The sequence below is a fragment of the Genypterus blacodes genome, unplaced genomic scaffold (genome assembly GCF_046128005.1).
Source record: "Genypterus blacodes isolate CSIRO-AG114 ecotype Tasmania unplaced genomic scaffold, CSIRO-AGI_Gbla_v1 ptg000039l_1, whole genome shotgun sequence".
Classification (NCBI taxonomy): Eukaryota; Metazoa; Chordata; class Actinopteri; order Ophidiiformes; family Ophidiidae; genus Genypterus; species Genypterus blacodes.
The window spans coordinates 7,092,929-7,112,268 of record NW_027466852.1 but is presented as its reverse complement, the minus strand read 5'-3'; the positions used below and the strand labels follow the sequence as shown (position 1 = coordinate 7,112,268).

The 19,340-nt window shown below is 41.9% G+C and overlaps 2 protein-coding genes across 3 annotated transcripts in view; one reads left to right on the top strand and one right to left on the bottom strand.

Moving 5' to 3' along the window:
- The first annotated feature begins 1,405 nt into the window (after positions 1 to 1,405).
- Positions 1,406 to 10,264, top strand: LOC142996910 (polyunsaturated fatty acid lipoxygenase ALOX15B-like). The gene is made up of 15 exons (XM_076148036.1): positions 1,406 to 1,765; positions 2,004 to 2,162; positions 3,594 to 3,798; positions 5,393 to 5,474; positions 5,579 to 5,701; positions 5,852 to 5,955; positions 6,306 to 6,472; positions 6,579 to 6,722; positions 7,234 to 7,437; positions 7,548 to 7,634; positions 7,738 to 7,907; positions 8,356 to 8,477; positions 8,572 to 8,672; positions 8,883 to 9,053; positions 9,149 to 10,264. The coding sequence occupies exons 2-15, from the start codon at positions 2,010 to 2,012 to the stop codon at positions 9,326 to 9,328; spliced, it is 2,013 nt and encodes a 670-aa protein (XP_076004151.1). The 5' UTR covers positions 1,406 to 1,765; positions 2,004 to 2,009; the 3' UTR covers positions 9,329 to 10,264.
- A 2,650-nt stretch (positions 10,265 to 12,914) lies between these two features.
- Positions 12,915 to 19,340, bottom strand: part of npnta (nephronectin a) — a 38,787-nt gene continuing 32,361 nt past the window's right edge. For both annotated transcript variants that reach the window (XM_076147914.1, XM_076147915.1), the window contains 4 exons: positions 17,337 to 17,426; positions 16,218 to 16,316; positions 14,530 to 14,789; positions 12,915 to 14,330 (listed from right to left, as the gene is read on the bottom strand). In XM_076147914.1, coding sequence (XP_076004029.1) covers positions 14,220 to 14,330; positions 14,530 to 14,789; positions 16,218 to 16,316; positions 17,337 to 17,426 — 560 coding nt within the window. In that variant the 3' untranslated portion in view covers positions 12,915 to 14,219. The remainder of the gene's footprint in view (positions 14,331 to 14,529; positions 14,790 to 16,217; positions 16,317 to 17,336; positions 17,427 to 19,340) is intronic.

Genomic DNA, 19,340 nt, shown 5'->3' with positions numbered 1-19,340 from the left:
CATATGGTACAACAAACATATACAACATATGGCTTTAATCAATATACAAAAATGTTTTGGTTTAGCCTGCCCAGCGTGTGCAAGACACAACCCTCAAGGGAATATGAGACCTAAAAGAGGACAATTCCCTACCCCACAATATCCATTTCAAACGATTCATATGGATTTTATTGAGCTGAATCGGTGTGAAGGGAAAAAGTACTGCTTAGTCATAATAGACCCTTTCACTAAATGGGTTGAAATATACCCAACGGGATCCGCAGATGCAATGACGGTTGCCAAAGCATTATGCAGAGACATAATCCCTAAATATGGCATTCCAAAAACAGTCTATAGTGATAATGGTTCACACTTTGTAAACGAAATTATTAAGAATGTAGGGGCAAAACTACAGATAAATTTACAAAATCACTGCGCTTATCATCCACAAAGTGCAGGCTTAGTGGAGAGAACAAATGGAACAGTGAAAAGCAGATTAAAGAAAAGTATGGAACAAACGGGTAAAACATGGATTATTGTTTAGAACTGGTAAAATTGTACATGCATATCACACCAAATGCAGACACAGGGTTAACACCGTTTGAACTTCTGTACGGAAGACCGTACCGAATACCTGAGTTTCAGTTAACTCCAAATGCCCCAGCAGAAGAGGAAGACTTAGTTGACTACATGAGGAAGGTGTTAACACACGAGATGTTGTTGCGTCTAACAAAATGCCAGAAGATCCTCTCCCCTTACAGGCAGGTTATGTTCCAGTTGCAGTAGGTGATTGGATCCTGATAAAAGTCTCCAAGAGAAAATGGTGGTCTTCTCCTAGGTGGGAGGGACCATACCAGGTGTTGCTGACCACGCCCACGGCAGTGAAAGTTGCAGAACGATCATCGTGGATCCACCTCTCCCACTGTAAAAAACAACGACTTCTGGACCAGAGCTCAAAGGGGGAAGTCCGACTACAAAGGGGAGTCAGCACATAGAGTGGCTCACCTGAACGTCGGTGAAGTAATCGGCAGATCCCTGAAACCTCTAGTGGGTTTCTGGTCAGACGGTCGGTTGTACCTGCTGAGTTGTCCCCTGTGCTAGGGTTGCGGTGCGTCGCATGGTCTCCTCCACAGTGGGTGACGTCCTACTATTTGACCAAAGTGAGGTGTATGCCAAGCTCCTCACCCGGGATGACTCCACTTGTGGGAACCAGTACTGAGACGATACTGCACTCGCTGACACACGTGTTTAATGAGCTGTTTAAAATGATGACTGCACCGAAAATCGCGAGAAGAAACTTGATAAGCAGGAGGGAAATGTAAGAGAATTTGTATATACATGTTATCATACTGTGTCCCCTGACATTGCATTTGATAAGAGGAAGTGTAACCAGACATCTGCATCTGTTAGAGGAAACGTCCTTTGACCTTACCAGATCGTGAACTGTTCTTCTCAGTATTAGGGTGGCACAAATACCCCACCAGAACTGACATCCTGTTGTTTGACAATAAAAGATGAGAACTCACTGAGTGGTCCTCAGTGAGAGGAAGCTGCCTTTACTGGAAGCTGCTCACTCCTTGCAAGTAAAACTCATGAAGAGAGATTACTCTCCCGTGAATTGCTGACTCCGATTTACATTTGTCCGCTGAAACGAGGTTTCAGACCTGACAAGGACACAACCACAAGCCAAGTCGTAGACAACTGTGCATTCAACTTCCAATTCAACTTTATCTACATAGTGCCACACCACAACAAAGGTTAAGGAACTTCTGGGTATCTCAAAAAGGTAAGAAATATGCTGCAGGGAAAATGTTCATTTAATTAATACATCTTGTGGAAGTTTTTATGTTATCATTAGTTGCAAATCAAAATGATTTTATAGTTTAAAACCAATTCTGATGCAATAACTTTGTTTTTCCTCTTTACACAATTTTACCTGTTTCCACTGATTTCACTATGTTGGCACCACCCTCAACCTTTTATGCAATAACATTTAGCAAAATACATATTATCTGCTCCTGTAGGTGAGAATGATGGAATATAAAGTGATTGTAACTACTGGCGACCTTTATGATGCCACAACCTTCAACAAAACCTTCGTTAAGCTGTTTGGTGAAGATGGAGAGAGTGACCGCACCCATCTCTCATGCCATACAATGACTGCAGCATTCGACAACGGACCAGTAAGTTATTTAAGTCTAATTGATGTTACTGGGAATCCACAATGTTGTTGTTTTTTAACCATTTTATAAAAAAAGGTTTTAGCAAATCAGTTGATCATTTGTGAAAAGTGTTCAATTTTGGTGATGCAGTATCCTGTGTCATTGTTCAGTTTTTGTCCATCGCTAAAAAGCTTTACAGTGTGTCTGAATGTGACTGCAGTGTGTGTCACAAGGTGTTGAAGATCAGGGCCGGTATGTATTAAAGCCACTCTTAGTATTGCTCTTATACTTAAAATCATACACAACTGTCATACATACATGTGTATAGGTGTTAATACTTGGTTTTACTAATCTATTTTAAGAAGGCAGGAAAGGTATCTAAACTCAGTTTGTGTTTTAGAGTGTTCTCTCCTAGGAAATAGTGTATTGTTCTCTCCAGGTTTTGAATGAGTTGCTACTAGAAGTAAAAGAATCTTGGAGTCTTGTTCATTAGTGAGGGTATTAGATGGATAGGTGGTTTGGTGCAGCTTCCACAGTGATGTGGATGCAAGACGAACTGTCACGTGTAAATAGAAAGCTTAGCCTGATAGCAAAACTCTCAATTTAGCGGTCGATTTACATTCCAAATAATTCCTCTGGTCATTCTGGAGATTTCATTAGTGACAAAAAGAATGAGATCGCAGAAATGAAATGAGTTTTCTATGCGGTGTTGGGGCTCACCCTTGGGGATAGGGTGATCAGTTAGGAGTAGAACCATTGCTCCTTTATGTTAAAAAGGACTCAGCTGTGGTGGTTCACGTAGATATAAAGATACCTCCTGGACATTTCCTAAGACAAGTGTTCCAGACACACCCGACTGGGAGGAGACCAAGTGGAACATGCATATGCTGGAGGGATTATAGTGTATGTGAACTCTGGTCTGTCTCGTGTTTCTCCACATTATGGTGAAGGTGGCCAGGGCCTCGGTTACTTTGCTTAGCACGCTGCCTGTGCGAACCAGACCCAGATAAACAATGGGAAAAGGACTGATACCAGAGGTCAGATCACAATGCGAGCCTGGTATCATATAGCTACAGGCAATTCATCATTTGTTGCAAATCCTACTGATCACCAAGAGGATAAATATGAAAATAAAACAAACATCAGTAGTGCTGGCTATCCTCAGTTTAGATTGACTCTATGGACAGAGTAAGCAAGAAACGATCAAGAAGGATCTCACTAAGTCTGACTAGCAGAGGATAACACTACATTATAATCCACATTCTGAACTATAATCTGGCTTCAAACTGGCATTTACTACAGGGCTACTGGTTGGTAAGTGTTTGTATTATTCTGCATTCAGTTGCATGACAACTAATGAGACATTCATAGATAGCTTATCTCTTGGTTATCAAAATGACTTATGTCTCCATAAGAATGATACCAAACTCACTCTGTCATTTCTCTATACAGACGTCCAGCTTCATTGTGACCTGCCCTGCTTCCCTTGGTAAACTGGTGCTGATTGAGTTAGACAAACAGCCTCACCTACTGCTTCCAGAAGACCACTGGTTCCCTGCTAAGGTGCAGGTCGAATCCCCTGTAGGAGAGACCTACAACTTTCCCATCTACCACTGGTTCATTGACAACAAAAGCCACATGTTCAGAGAGGGAAAAGGTTTGTAAACATTATGCAATAAAATTGAGTTGTTACTAGTTTATTCTCTTATCTTCTCCATATCTAGGCAAGTAATTCCAAGTCTTTCCATATTGCAAATCCCATCGAATTAGATTCACTTAAAGGATACATTTTGTGGTTTCTTTACATATAAACCCAATTATAACATTTGTATAACATCCTACCTGTTCCAGGCACAAAAGCACCAGTTGGTGCATTTTCCAGCCAACTGGTTTTGTTTCTGAAGCCTCCAGTGAAAAGGAATGGGGCTCAATAGGGCTCAATTAAGAGACTCTTTGACTCCTACTAATGATTGATATAAAAATGGGACACTCGGATTTTGTGAGTAGATTGATGGAGTTTGAACCAAATATCTGGTTTTGACGGTTATTTTTGTTTTTTGATCTTCTTCTGGTCTGTGATTTGAATGTATTAATTGTATTTGAATTCTCTCACTCGACGTCAGTTAGAAGAAGGAATTCATGCTATAACTTTGCTGTATTGAATGCCACAGCTGCTACAAAATTGAAACTAGTTTACTTGAAAATGCACAGGCTGGCACCACTGCGTCTACACCAGGTGGGGTGGGGCGCAAACAGTGATCTAGCATTCAGGTTAACACTGATTAAGTGATTTCATGTTTGTTAAGTTCCATTGATTTGGATACATCCACGGAATGAAAGGCCTGGAGTTCGAGTGTCTGAAAGATTCAACATCTCAATCTTTCTGTTGCTAGCTAGTTTTGTTGATTCAATCTCACTCCCGATGCAAGCCAACTGTGTCTCCCTCTAGTGGAGAGGGAGACCAGCTTGAGACGTCAACAAGACAATGTCCACTTTCGTTACTATGACTACTCTCAAATCTTGGTCTCAACAGGTTCAGCATTTTCTTTGGTAGATTTACAAAAAAAAATTCTACTGTGTCAACAATCATAGCTGTCGGACTTTAAAATACTAAATATAACACACAAGAACTTTAAACTTTTTCTTTCACCATCCAAGCTCACAAAATTGCCAGTATTCAAAGCAAGAAACACACTTAGACACCAACAGAAGCCAACAACTGCAAGTATACGCACTTGGTCACAGCTTCATACCCAAATCGAGCACAACGCCTTTGTCCTGACACAATATCTGATACAAAGCTTGCCCATCAGCATACAGCCCCAATTGGTTTCTTGTAGGTTCAGTGATTTAAGGTCACCTCTTCAGTTTTTGCCGTGATGAATATTAGGTTCAGCCTGTAGATGGAGCATTGGGAGACTGTGTGTTTTGCACTCACAATGGGACCAATAGAACCGGATTTCTTTTATCTATGAACTTCAAATTTGCTACATAACCAGAAACAAGTGTAGGAACACACAAACCACCCTTTTGTGTTAAGGCATCGGCTGTGTCTGTGAAGATTATATGTGAAGATATGATGTAGTCAATTTAAAAATACCAGTAGACATAATTGTGAATGCTAACAAAAGGTTTTGTGCCCTTCTCACTTTTGTAACTTTTGGCAAATACCAATGTTGCTTATGTCTGCCATCTCTGACCACAGAAGGTTTATGGCTTATATGTGCATATCTTGGTTTCATTCTTTTTAGCCCTGAGAGTCTTCGAAGACAAACTTGGTGTTGGCATGTACTGCAGGGAAAAGGAACTGAAACAGAGAGGGAACGACTACCAGTGAGAGTTTACTCATGTTGCTTTAATATGCTCCCCAAAAGGAAACTTGCAATATTAAATTTGAATATGCATCATTCATCATTCCTCTCTGTTTATTTCCCCAGGTGGGATGTGTATGAACAGGGAATCCCCCATTGCATAAAAAAAGGCACTACTGTTAATCTACCTTGTGATGACCTCTTCTCTTTAACCAAGATTGCAGAGTTTGACTTCACTGCAGCTGAGGGGTGAAGTTAACATATTCTTTTATACACTACAAAATGCTCAAATACTCTATACCATCTTTCTCCATCTGTCTGCCAATTTACTTCTTTTCTTATCATTAAATTATTATCTATCTACTTTTCTTTTTAAATGCATTTGTTTCTATTTTATAGGATCACGGAGCTGGAGTTGGAGGTACTGCGTAACTGCAAGGATAATTGGACTTCTTTTGATGATATTCGCAAAGTGTTCACCTGCAAAAGCACTAAGATATCAGGTAATCTTTAAATATAATTATGTTAGATATTCAAATTGCGACAGAAAATACTTTATTGATTATTAGAAGTTTTACCGAGTCACGAGTGGGTCATGCATATTCATTTATAGAGAAAGTTTGAATACATATTTGAAAATCTGGTTCATGTGGTGCATACGAAATTATAAGAAACTGTAACTTTGCTGAACCTTGTGTGTTATTCTTTGCTGATGACATACTGCATGTACTAACTTCAGCACAGTTCTTGACAGCTTCTTTCACAGTTATTCAAGATGACATCAGTGGCAAGCTAATTATTTTCTAGTCTACAGTTTTCCACAAACTGAAGGTGAAATCCTTTTTTTTTTCAGACTATGTTCAGGAACACTGGAGAGATGATGCTTTATTCAGCTCCCAGTTTCTCAACGGACTCAACCCTTCGATGATCCAACGTTGTTCAGTCTTGCCAAAGAATTTTCCCGTTACTGATGACATGGTTTTTCTCCACGGTCAGCATATCTTAGCTGAGGAAGTGAAGGTGATTGTATTAAACTTTATGCCAATTCTTCTTCCATAAAGATGTTTTCTCTGTCTATTATCACATTCAATTCAATATTTCAAACATGGTTTGTTATTTTAAACAGAAAGGCAACATCTACTTGTGTGACTACAAGTGTTTGGATGGAGTGGAGACAAATGTCATCCATGGTAAGAAGCAGTACCTGATGGCTCCTCTCGTCCTGCTCCACAAGACTGCTGATGATAAACTGTTGCCAATTGCTATTCAGGTGAGATTTACTCACAAGTATCAATCAACTCCTTCCGGTGTGAGCCAAGGCCACCCCTAGTTGAGACAGTACTGTCCCAATTCAGTGTCAATCCCATGAAATTTGGTACAGATTCAGACCATTTCAACACATGGAATCTCATGGTGAAGGTCTCTAGAACAAATGTGACGTTTGCTGTGTTTCTGTGATGTGTTTGTAAAGAGTTATAAGCATAAAAAACAAGCCAAAAATACAGGCGCGATTTAACATTGTCAACTGAAGGCGTGCTGTAGGTATTTATCAATTTTCTGTATATACTCGAGAACATTCAGCACACGGCTGGGCAAACTGTGTTCCTACAGATTGATTATACTGTAGTTGTGGGTGAACGGTGTCAGATTTAAACTGCATAGACAAATACGCCAACCTGATCAAAACTATACAGAATTTGCAAACAACATTCTTCTAAAAGCATTGTGAACCAAGGTTGATGAATTGTGCAATTAAACCCCTCTTTCTACTCCTGCTGCAGCTGAAGCAGGAGCCTGCAGAAGACAACCCCATCTTTTTTCCCACTGATTCTGAGTATGACTGGCTGATGGCCAAGATTTTCGTGCGGAGTGCAGATTTCAATGAGCATCAACTCACTGTTCACCTGCTGCGCACTCATTTGCTGGCTGAGGTGTTTGCTGTCTCACTGAAGCGCAATGTGCCCATGGTGCATCCTCTGTACAAGGTCAGTGGAATGAATCTACTGAACTTAGCAGCTTGATATCGCTTCAATAATTCTGACTCAAAAAATAGATAAGTAAACATCATGTTAAGAGAGTGTTCTCTTTCCCTCAGCTCCTCATCCCTCACACTCGCTACACTTTCCAAATCAACACCAAAGCTAGATGTCAGCTTATATCCAAAGAGGGTGCCTTCACACTCGTAAGAGCAACACACAGCTGAAAAATATTACCAAAACAATTAAACATACAGTAACTCTTTATACTGTCAATTAAGGAGCATCACGCTTGTGAATGTGTCTTAGTATGCAGCTTCTGGTGGAAAGGGAATGATCAAAATCCTGAGGCGAGCCACGTCCTCTCTGACCTACAGCTCCCTCTGCATTAAAGACGACATTGCTGAACGTGGACTGGAGTCTGTGCCAAACTTCTACTACAGGGATGATGGATTGAAGCTGTGGGATATCATCCACAGGTACTCCACACATATTCTAATGCATGGTCCTAATTAGTTTGACAGTGTAGAAGAAAATCGTAGGAAAATCGTCTCAGCTGCAGTTTTAGCCGACTTACTCTTAACCAGTTGTGTATGTGTGCAACGTAAGTAAAGTGTTCTCCTGCTGCAGCCAGGGCCACCATATAGGGCAAACAAGCTTGCCAGTAGTTGCTCTACATCACACACATCGGCTGGATGGGAAGAACGCTACCCAAAATGTCCAACACAAAGTTGAATTTAGACTAAAAGAGTGATAATTGAGTTCGGGAAGTAGTGAGACTTAGTTACTTAGAGACTGAGTTAAAGGAAAAGGTCTGTCCATTCTTCAACATCTGCTTTTTAAAGCAGGATTGAAAGGTTGTCTCTCAGGTAGCTTAAAATGCTTAAGTCTGTGAGAATTCATACTTACCTTTCCGATTTCTTACAGGTTTGTGGAGAGAATGCTCGACTACTACTATAAGAATGACACCCAGGTCAAGGAAGACAAGGAACTCCAGGCATGGATTCAGGACATATATGAACATGGATTCCTTTCCCAAGCAAGTACAGGTGAGCCGCAGCATTAGCTAATGAATGACTCACACGTGATTGACTTGTGAAAATGTCATCTATATGCAGGTCTGTTCATTCCCTCTGATTTCAGGAGTTCCTCAGGCATTTAGTGCCGTGGCTGACCTGGTGAAGTTTGTCACTATGGTGATTTTCACCTGCTCAGGCCAACACTCTGCTGTCAACACTGGACAGGTGAATTTTTCCATTCATCGCAATTATAATTTCAATAGCGGGATGGTTTTGATAACATTACAATATACTGCATCACAGAGTATATTTTGCCAACTGGATTTATTTTGTAATCACACATTTAAGAGCATGACAACATTCTTCTATCAATATTGCTTCAAATGACTGGTTTTAAACTTGTAATTCTTTTTATTACTCATTCATTCATTATAGTTTGACTACGGTGGCTGGATGCCAAACACTCCAACTTCCTTACAAGGTCCTCCACCCACCACTAAAGGGAAAGCAAGTGAAGCCACATTGCTGCAGACTCTGCCTGATGTCCAAACAACAGTTCATGGCATGGCCGTCATGTGGCTACTCAGCAAGCAGTCCAGTGACTTTGTAAGTGCTCATATAAATTTCTTTTATTTTGAATGTATACAGCTACAATAAGAAAAAACTAAATATAAGACTAAACATAATCTTGATCTCACCAGATTGCTCTCGGCAATTACCCAGAGGAGCATTTCAACGAGGAGTTTCCCCTTCAGTTGATACATGATTTCCAAGGCGAGCTTGAAGATTTAAGTGCAGTTATCACAGCCAGAAACATCGGTCTGGAAGTGCCGTACACATGCTTAGACCCGGCAAAGATGGAAAATAGCGTGGCCCTTTGAAAACTGCAAGGTGCCAACTCCTTTACTCCACTATTAACAAGGTCTGTTTTTAATGGAATATGCTGTTGATTTTACTTTAAAAACCAATCATCATGAACATGCTGTGCTCTGAGTGTAGACTGTAACACAAAGTAAAACCACCACCGTGTGTAACACATAGATAGGATGTGTACAAATTGAACAATTTCTTTCTCTTTTCCATTATTTACTGACTACCTTCGTGCTGTGTCCACCATGATGTGCTGGATAGTGATGGACATTTGCCGATGTTGAAATTTGATTGAGTCATTCCTCCAACCATAATCATTTTTATGTTATGCATAGCCCTTGGTTGATTTATTCATCACAACAAATGCCTGCTGAAATGCTTGTGAAGTTGAATGAGTCAAGAAGCACATGAGATGGGCAGAGTGTGTGTAAGGAGGTTATTAACGATCATCATGTATGTTGATTATGATATGTAGGTATGTGGTGTGTGTGTGTGTGTGTGTGTGTGTGTGTGTGTGTGTGTGTGTGTGTCTGTGGGGGTGAGTGTGTGTGTGTGTGTGTGTGTGTGTGTGTGTTTCTGTGGGTGTGAGTGTGTGTGTGTGTGTGTGTGTGTGTGTGTGTGTGTGTGTGTGTGTGTGTGTGTGTGTGTGTGTCTGTGGGTGTGAGTGTGTGTGTGTGTGTGTGTGTGTGTGTGTGTGTGTGTGTGTGTGTGTGTGTGTATGTTTCTGTGGGTGTGAGTGTGTGTGTGTGTGTGTGTGTGTGTGTGTGTCTGTGGGTGTGAGTGTGTGTGTGTGTGTGTGTGTTCTGTATTGTATTATCTACCAACATCTGTATGAGTTTGGCATTTCTTCTTCTTGTATGTGTACATGATGCATTCATTATGTGCATGTGAAATTAAAATTGCTATAAAATTTGAATTTGTCATAAAATGTTGGCTTGAACACTTCATTTTTTTGTCAACTCATAACTTTGTTCTATCTAAGTGCTATCCCACTCATTACTTTTTAACTGGAATGTAATTTTCTGCCCATGCAGAAAATTACATGATCTCTATCTCCAATCTCGGATTTGTAGTTTATAATTCTGCCATTTTGGATTGGTTGAGGTTTTCACATTATCGACTAATCTGTGGCCAGAATCAAATCCCTGCTGCATTCATCCTGCCTTCTTCCAAGGCTTAAAACGAGTGTGGAGAGGATCTCTAAGGCGACTTCCTCCTACCTCAGATGGGGCAGAATCAAGAGAAGAGACGTGACGGCCTAGTATTTCGCAGCAGACCTCGTTCACTCCCAGTACATTGCCACTGAGGAGCTTTAACACTGCAACACTGACTTCTGCCAAAATCATCCCCAAATCTGACCACAGGGCATGTCCACCAGGCTTAGAACGTCGTCAAAGTGCTCCCTTCACTTTCAGTGTTTATGACATTCCTCTCTCGATCTCTTTTATCCTCTCCAAACCCCTTACTTGCGGGGTTTTGTCCGTGCCGCCTTCCTGCCTCAGTCAGCTGCGCTCTGCTGAGTGGCCAGAGTCAATTAAATGTGCAAGGCCTCTTTGTCAGCATGGCAAACTCCCTCATCACCAGTATCCACCATCAGGACATTGGATTGTTGCCGTAATGACCGCTGACCTCCTTGTTGTCTGAGCTCATTTCCGTTCCTTCGCTGTCAGAGGTTTGTCCTAAAGCTCCCTTATAGCAAATGTTTGTCTGCAGTGATGCTTTCATTTCATTTTCCCCGCCAACATTCCAACCAACACATCAGTTGACACTTTGCTCTGTCTTTGTTGGCATGTCTGTCAGCATCCATTATCTAAGCCAGCTCTCCAACATATGGTGATCATTTGGCAGTTCGTTCCCACTCTTCCCCTGAGTGTCCACACCATATGGCCTCAGGTCTGATGAAACAAGCTTTCCCAAAGCTACATTCTAGATCTATTGTGCCCTGTCCCTAAACATGCACTCTGATCAAGGACATGAGCAACATTCTGTCAGATCTTTGTTCATCCTTCATTGCCTCCTTTTGATTTTCTTAAATGGAACATTAGCAGAAATTGATCTTTTGTTTCCATGTTAGAATTACAGACTGTGAAGGTCTCTCGCTTCATTCAACTGGAGGCCTTTTCTTTTGACACAAACAAAATACAGTGCGTTTGATTTCCCTTTATTGACTGTGTTGAAGGCTCTCTCTCTCACTCTCTCTCTCTCTCTCTCTCTCTCTCTCTCTCTCTCTGACACCCACACACGCGCGCACATAGACAAGTACAGACATTTGTTTTCACAATTGCCTCTTCCCTCTAGATTTCTTTCAGCCGCGGTGTTTTATCTTGATAAAGAGACTTGTGCTTGTTCTTTGTGTCCCAAATAAGCCTTTCTGAAGCAAAAGGAAAATTGTGTGCCATTTCATCACAGGTCAGTGACAGGGTTGTGGAGAATGATCTGTCAGGGGAGAGATCTAATATCAAAACTGAAAACTGTATTTGAGAGAAAAAAAAACACATTAATTTACTGTGTGTGTGAGGGAGAGAGAGAGTGTGTAAAGAGCCTAAAATTGTCCACTCACTCACTCATCATCGTCATCATTACTTTCTCATTGTACTCATTGACAGCTTCTTCAAGTAGCAAAGTCATTTCTGTCCTGGAGAAAAATCCACAAGGCCCAGCATCACAAATACTGAGCCACGGGCAGATGACAGTTTATGTCTAATTTGTGTTTGTGGAGAAATTGAGAGTCTGGTTCCTATATTTTTCCCTGCATAATGAGCTGTTTTGTTTTGAATGACAATGATCCATGCAATGTGTATCTGCTATTACCACACGTTTGGATGAAGAAAATGCATCAAGTAAAAAATGAAAATATGGTACATTATGGATTTTGCCTAATATTTATATTGTAGGTAGATGTGTGTGTGTGTGTGGGGGGGGGGGGACTCAGGCGTGACTCAGGCGTGACTCCTTTCAGCTCCCCTCGCTCGTTGCCGCTCCAGCTTAGCCCGCTCTCCTCGTTTTGGTAATTCAGGCTTTATTTAATATCTATAACAAAAAGATAGATTGCAAGTAGAAAGTGTATCATTCAGGGTTGCTGCTGCTGGACCCGGTGACTTCACTCCAACCTCCCAGAGACCCTCCAGGTCAGGGGCCCAGGTGAGTCACACCCCTCTCCCAGTGTGACGTCAATTCTGACCCTTCAATTTTCCTATTCACGCCCACGTCTACACCTCTACAATCCTATCCTGACAAAACTCTGGATCTATAAAATTACAACTACTGGTTTTGTGCATGTTTGTGTGTGTATGTGTGTGTGTGTGTGTGTGTGTGTATGCCACTGAGCACACATGCTTCTCTCTCAGATATTCATCTTTCACAAATGTTATTGATGCGTGCCTGATAAATGATTCAATAATGACTGAAACTGGAACAATAAGAGAAAAAACGAAATAATGAATAGAAAACACATTTAAATAAATTAGAAATGTGAATGCATGTCAAGGAAAAATGCAATTTCTGGATTCACATGTAATTAATAATGAAATTCCTATCACAATTAATTATTGTTAGAAGCAGCCGCAAGAGCAAAGAAAACAGATGCTTTGTGTCAAATCAGTCAAATGTATTTTTATTTACATACAGGTCTGCAATAAGCTGAATGTGGCGAATGCACCCATGCATACAGAACACCGTCAATTTCCCACTGATGCCCTTCATTATCACAGCGTAAATATGCAACAATGTGCTCGGCAAAGTCACAGACATAATATAACGTAACACTTGAACATAAACACTTTATGCACGTTAAACACACCTTTGCTCTACACAAGGATTCCATCTGTGTTCACCACCTTTAATTCAAAGTTGAAACCTTGTCCGTTCTGAATTATCCTTGTCAATCAATATTTATGTATGAATTTACAGAATGTATAAACCACACAACGAATGGCATCATAGATCTTCAGAGTATATACACACAACTACATTTACAATAATACAATTTGCGGAAAGCCTAAAAAATCGTTGGTATTGTCTTTGTAACAAACTGCACTTAATATAACAAAGCACATACTGTATAATAGTAACTGTTGGTTTGTGAGTGTCAAAGATCACGCGTTGATTCTGCTCGACACATTTCAAGTATTTGAAGAACACGATCGCAGAGCCATTAAACAACTTTAGGAGCCTCAAATAATAGATCATGGTGGAAAGTATGTTACCTTCTCAAACTCTATTGTATCAAGCCAATCTCTGAAATACTGTAAAGACAAAAGATGAGCTGCTGCTTTACAGACTGTGCTTTAGACGGATACCAACACCAAACACTTGTTTTCTCTATGTTGTTCGTTCGCTGTGTATTTCTATCTAATTTGAATTCCAATTAAGTCTCAAACGCTGAGAAAGAAACAAAGGAAAGGTGAAGGTTTGCTGAGCTCACGTTCTAACATATAGGATATAAAAAACAATGTTTTGTGGGTAACGGATCAGAGCAAGGCAAATCAGACTCCTAAGTGAGAGAATGATCCTCTCCCTGGGAAGAAATGAAGAGAAAGTGGGTCTCTCGGCGGCGGGGCAGGAAAGCTGACAGGGCTGTGTTAGGCGGAGGACATTTCCATGGTAAGCAGGTACATGCAGGTTTCAGAGTAACACAGTGATGGATGAGCGGAGGCTGAGACGAGAGGGCCGTGCTGCCGGGGAGACGGCCGTGAGATTTAGTTCCGTCTGGTTTTTTTTCTCTTTTAAATTCATGGAGAGTGGAGCGAGCGAGAGTGAGAGAAACGGTATGAATTGGGGCGCAGCGGTGTGTGTGTGGGGGGGGGGCAGGCAGAGTAAGAGGATGGGGGGTCACATCAGAGTCAGTTCTCTTTGAGCAGATTCTCCCTCTCGATTTCATTCTGCCTCTCTCTGCTCCGTCAGTCAGAGTCTCCTCAGATTGTGCTCCTCTGTGCAGGAGCCTCTCCTCAGGGTGATGTCGTCCACAGCCATCTCTCCGCTCCGGCCTCGCCCACGCTCCCCCTTCAGGATCACCTGGTGAATAGCAGCATAATATACACGTATAAACAGATGGAAAACACGTGTTGAAAGCAGATCCACTACTTTTATATTGCACTGATTCAATTTCTATCAACGCAAATGCCAATATCGTATTTTAATTGCTGTTACAAAGTTGAGCAAATTCCCAGCTGATATATGACATCCTTTATGACATGTTTATGGTCTTACTTACACTTTCCAGGCCTTTTCCCCATAATGTGATCTGGGTGTGCCTCCAGCCGTTGCCACCTGTCCTGCCCCAGACAGCTGGACTGTACTGCTTTTCCTTCTTCACAAACACTTGCAGCATGCCTACATGGTGGCCGGCCAGCTTGTGGCGGAACGACAGGCACAGATTGCCATCATTCCAGGGCGGGGTCAGAGGGAGGACCAGCCGCGCCCCTCGTCCGCTCCTCTTGTTCCCCACATCAGGGATGGTAAGATATTGTCCACCTAGAGAAGCAATGATGCTGTGTCACTTGGGATTTATTTTAATGTTACTTTGTGCTAAGAGTTTAATGCCGTTTCTTATCTGTACTAATCAGCTGATTACATTCACATAGTTCATGGATGGATTCACATAGTTCTCTCTCTCTCTCTCTCTCTCTCTCTCTCTCTCTGTCTGTGGCGTGGCATTTCATTTGACACAACTAAACGGCCCACTAAAGGTCCTTCAAGGGATGTTGTGTGTGGGTGTAAGACATTTCAGTCTTAACTGTGGACACAGTTCTGCCCAGTAAATGAAACAGTATGTGGTCCTGTGATATTCCGTTCTGCACAATGACTGAAACAAAGACATTTTTCACATCATCCATGAATTTGCGGGTGTCGTGCATTAGAGCCTGTGGAAATGGCCAAGTAATACATGTATTCACCTCTAAATAAAGCAGCTGCATGAGGCAAAATGAAGGTTTAAATAATTCATGAAGTGGGTACAGTAGTTATACTGTAGTAATAAAAATTTTAAAGCGGGACTGCTTCTGGCTAATGGCTGATTAATGCTGCTGTATTTTGCATATGTAGCAGATCCATGTAGGACTGCTGTTAACCACAGGGGTGTGATAAATATCTGTGTGCCACTGAGCCACTCTGCACGCAAACGCGCACACACACACACACACACACACACACACACACACACACACACACACACACACACACACACACACACATACATGGCCACACAATGATTGCACACACATATCGTCTTGTAGAAATACATTATTAAAATTGTTCAAATTAAAAAATGTCCTCCTAATGTGGAAATATCCTCCTATGTTAAGCAACATAATTGAAGCTTTTTCCATCCCAAAGGCAAAGCACTTGGTGGAGTCTAATGAGAAAACGTCTGGCTGACTGGAGAGGCACGAGCAGAAACACAACTAAACCGGTTGGCAGTAACTGTAAAGCAGCTGTGGTGTCACTGACACAGCGCCAGTCCACTGCTCAGTTTAGTCTGTGTGTTGCCTCTACAGAGTCCTATCAACATAATTCACCAAGGCGTCTCCTCCTCTGAACCCGGAGCATAACAGTGTCTTGTTTCCATTTAATGCGAGCCACAGGTATCACCCGATCAGTGGCGTGATCCACTTCTCATTTGCATCGCTTTGTAGAGCTAAACAGTAATCTGAAAATGCAAAAAAGCTAAATTGCTTCCCTGAAGTAATTTTCATCTTGACCTGTAATTCAGGAGAACAAAATGGAACCGTTTATAGATTGCCTGGCTGTGTCAGAATGCTATTTTGCGTTAATGGCTGTCAAAGTTGAAATCCATCACTGAAACACAAGATGGAACAATTACAGAGTAGCACAGGACTTATTTTGTAAATACAGGAATCTTCCTTGTTCTTCTTTAAGTGTTGGGTTCTCTGCTTCACTAACCTGACGGATCAGCAGTTGTCTCCCAGTGCAGATCCCCGTCTCTGTCCCTGATCCAACCACAAAGGCCATCGTCAAAGGAACAGCTCAGATATCCAGACTCTGTTGGGCACAAACACAGCTTAGAAAGTACAAAACGCTTCAGGCTGCAGTTTAGGCAACCTTGTTTATCTGTAACTTGACTCAAGGGAAAACTAATTCTGACACACGCAACAACAGAATGAGACGTGTGGTAATGTAAAAGTATCCGGGGGAGCACTGATGCACTGAGGCATAGACTCAAATGAACTTGCGCTTAAATAAATAGATCATAAGTGGAGTCGCTGACATCGGCGTGTAGATGTGAAACAGTGTGATACCTCCACACATATACTCTATAACCTTTATATGAATGAGAGTCATACACTGTAATAAAACGCTGTATGGCTACATCAGTGAGTCATAATATTCAATGACTGATGTCCTTCCATGAGATATGCGACACTAACATAAAGGGCAGAAAACCGCTCAGCTATCCATGGTTTGCTGTACAAATTGTTTTGTAGATGAGAATAACATCCATCATTTCTGAGAACATTTCTCAGTTCATTTTCAGAGCGTTGTCTCTCTTGACAGAGGATCACCGATGACGCATGCTCAACCAAAATAAGCAGCTAATTATGTCATTATGCAATTTAGACTCGATAAATCACAACGACCAAATATGACGGTTAGAATTCAATCTCCTTGCTAAAGCTATTTGGTTGTTGTTGTAGGAACTCTGCATCAAGTGCTGGGTAGCATGTGACCAAAGGACTGATGCACTTCTAAATGAATCAATTAATCATTCCAGCAGTGAAGCAATCAAGCAGCTATAATATTAAAAGTTGATAGGTCTGGCACTGCATTCTGGGCTGTGGGCCATTATTTAAACAGGACGGCCAGATGTCAAGTGTCACCTCCTGGTGGAGTGCAATCAAAACACATCTGGTCACTGTAACGTCCCTCCCTCTGCAGCTATGCACCGTCGCAGGAGGTTGATTGTCAGTTTTGTTGTGGCAAATGTTACTCGTCTGTCATTATTATTTGATTGCTGCCGGATGGGTGTGTGTAGCTGCTCCCCCTCATATATGTTGTGTTTACCTGGGTCGTCCTTTGCTTCGTCGGCCGTGTTGCCCAGCTCAATGTCAAAGTCAATCCCCAGGACGCCGTTGTGACCATGATTTCGAGGGACTGTGGAGAGAGTTGATAGATGCGTGCTTAGATGAAGGATTAACCCAGGCCTTGTTGTTCAGTGGCTATTATGAAGCTTTGTTTTATTGCCACACAGTGATATATTGACTGCATGAGCATGAAACGCTCTGGTGCATAGCCAGGGCACATTCAACACTCAACTCTGGATCAATAGCTGCAGATACCTGAGAAAGATGAGAAACCAAAAGGAACAACAAAAATCAAATGCAGAGCGTGAAGTAAAAAACGGGCCGTGGTGCATCTGATCTACGTGCTTTCAATGAAACAAGAGGCTATACACAGACACACACACACACACACACACACACACACACTCACACACACACACACACACACATACACACAGTGAATCCTGAAATAGACCCTTTCCGTCTCCTGGGGGGCCTCACCACACACATAATACTTAAGGTCAAGCCCCCTTATTAAAGTGTTGAATAAAAAGTTGTTTGTCGTTTTGATTTCACTTTATTCCAGTATTTGCACTGGAACCCCTTCTGACCATTTTACCCTGAACAAAATGGTAATCACTGGTTTTGAAAAGGTGCTTCTCAAAGAAATACATCAATGAATGTAAAATAGAAAGAAATGTCTTCTGGGAGACGCGGCAAGTAAGTAGAATGTCAAAAGATGAGGATGATGCAGGAGCTATTCCCAACATCTCAAGCAGCTTCTTGTTACTATTCTACAAATGCACTGTAACCTGCACTTGAACCGCCGGGCCCCTGGAGTCCTCAGCATGTGCTGCCTCCAGTCAGCCTATAAGCAGTGCGAGGACCCTCCGTGTGCCGGGTCACACCACCTGGCACACTCCGACCTAGTCTGACAGGCGAAGGAATCCGGAGTAAGCAGGTCACACACGCACCAGGCTCTCCGGTAATCCCAGGCATTCAGGGCTGTGACTGTGAGTCTTTTAAGGAACAAGGGAGGGTGAGGCTACTAAGAATCATGCATTGAATAATAGAACAGATTGGAGATTTGTTTTTATCAAAGGGGCAACTACAGCGGTTGTCCATGTCCAGATCAGTTGACGGGTCATAAGGAGAACTATTCAAAACTGTGTAGAGGCTTTGGCGGTGGCCTCTATGACATCACAAGGGTTACCGCCTGTTGGTGCTGAAGGCAAGTTTGAAAAGTAGTAGAAGAAGTGCAGAAGAAGACTGACTCTGCACAGTAGCGTCTAAAAAAAAAAGCCTTAATGCAGTGAGTTCCCATGACCAATAAAGCAAGTCTGCCTTTATGAGCAATATGGTGGCGCACTGATTAAGGAAACAGTAACTTCTAAAGCAGCACTGCGGATGTAAGTTAAAAATACATTGGCTCTATGTGTCTGCTCTATCTTAGAGGGAGTTAGATGCCTCCGTGTCCACGTTTAGATTAAAAGCATCCAACACTGTAAACATATACTTGTTATATAAACGGTGCAGCTCTGTGGTTCTAAATCCCGGTCCTGGAGTATCACGGCGCTGCATATCTTCCATCTGTCCTCCCTCTACCCGCACCCGATGAGGAAACTATCTCATCTCAGCTGTGGCACTTGAGGAATCGCAAGAACGCCGGCGTTTCAAGTCAAGTTAGTCGATAAGTTGAACTGAGCAAATTTGAGTTCGACAACTTCGTTAAAATATGTGTTTTAGTTTTGCACATCCACCCACACTTGCTTTGCCTCTGGACTCTCTCTGGTTTATTCCGTTCAAATATTGCGCAAGGTCAATCAGGGAAATGCTGAAGTGGGATTTACTTTATCTACCGAAATGAGCAAAGCCATTATCAACAATGGGTCACATCAATTAAGTTATTTCCCTGTATTAGTGCGGGACCCTTGAGGTGAAGTCATCACAAAGGAAAGAAATCTACAAAGCTGCTCAAGTCTTCACAGTGGCGCTTGAGAACAGG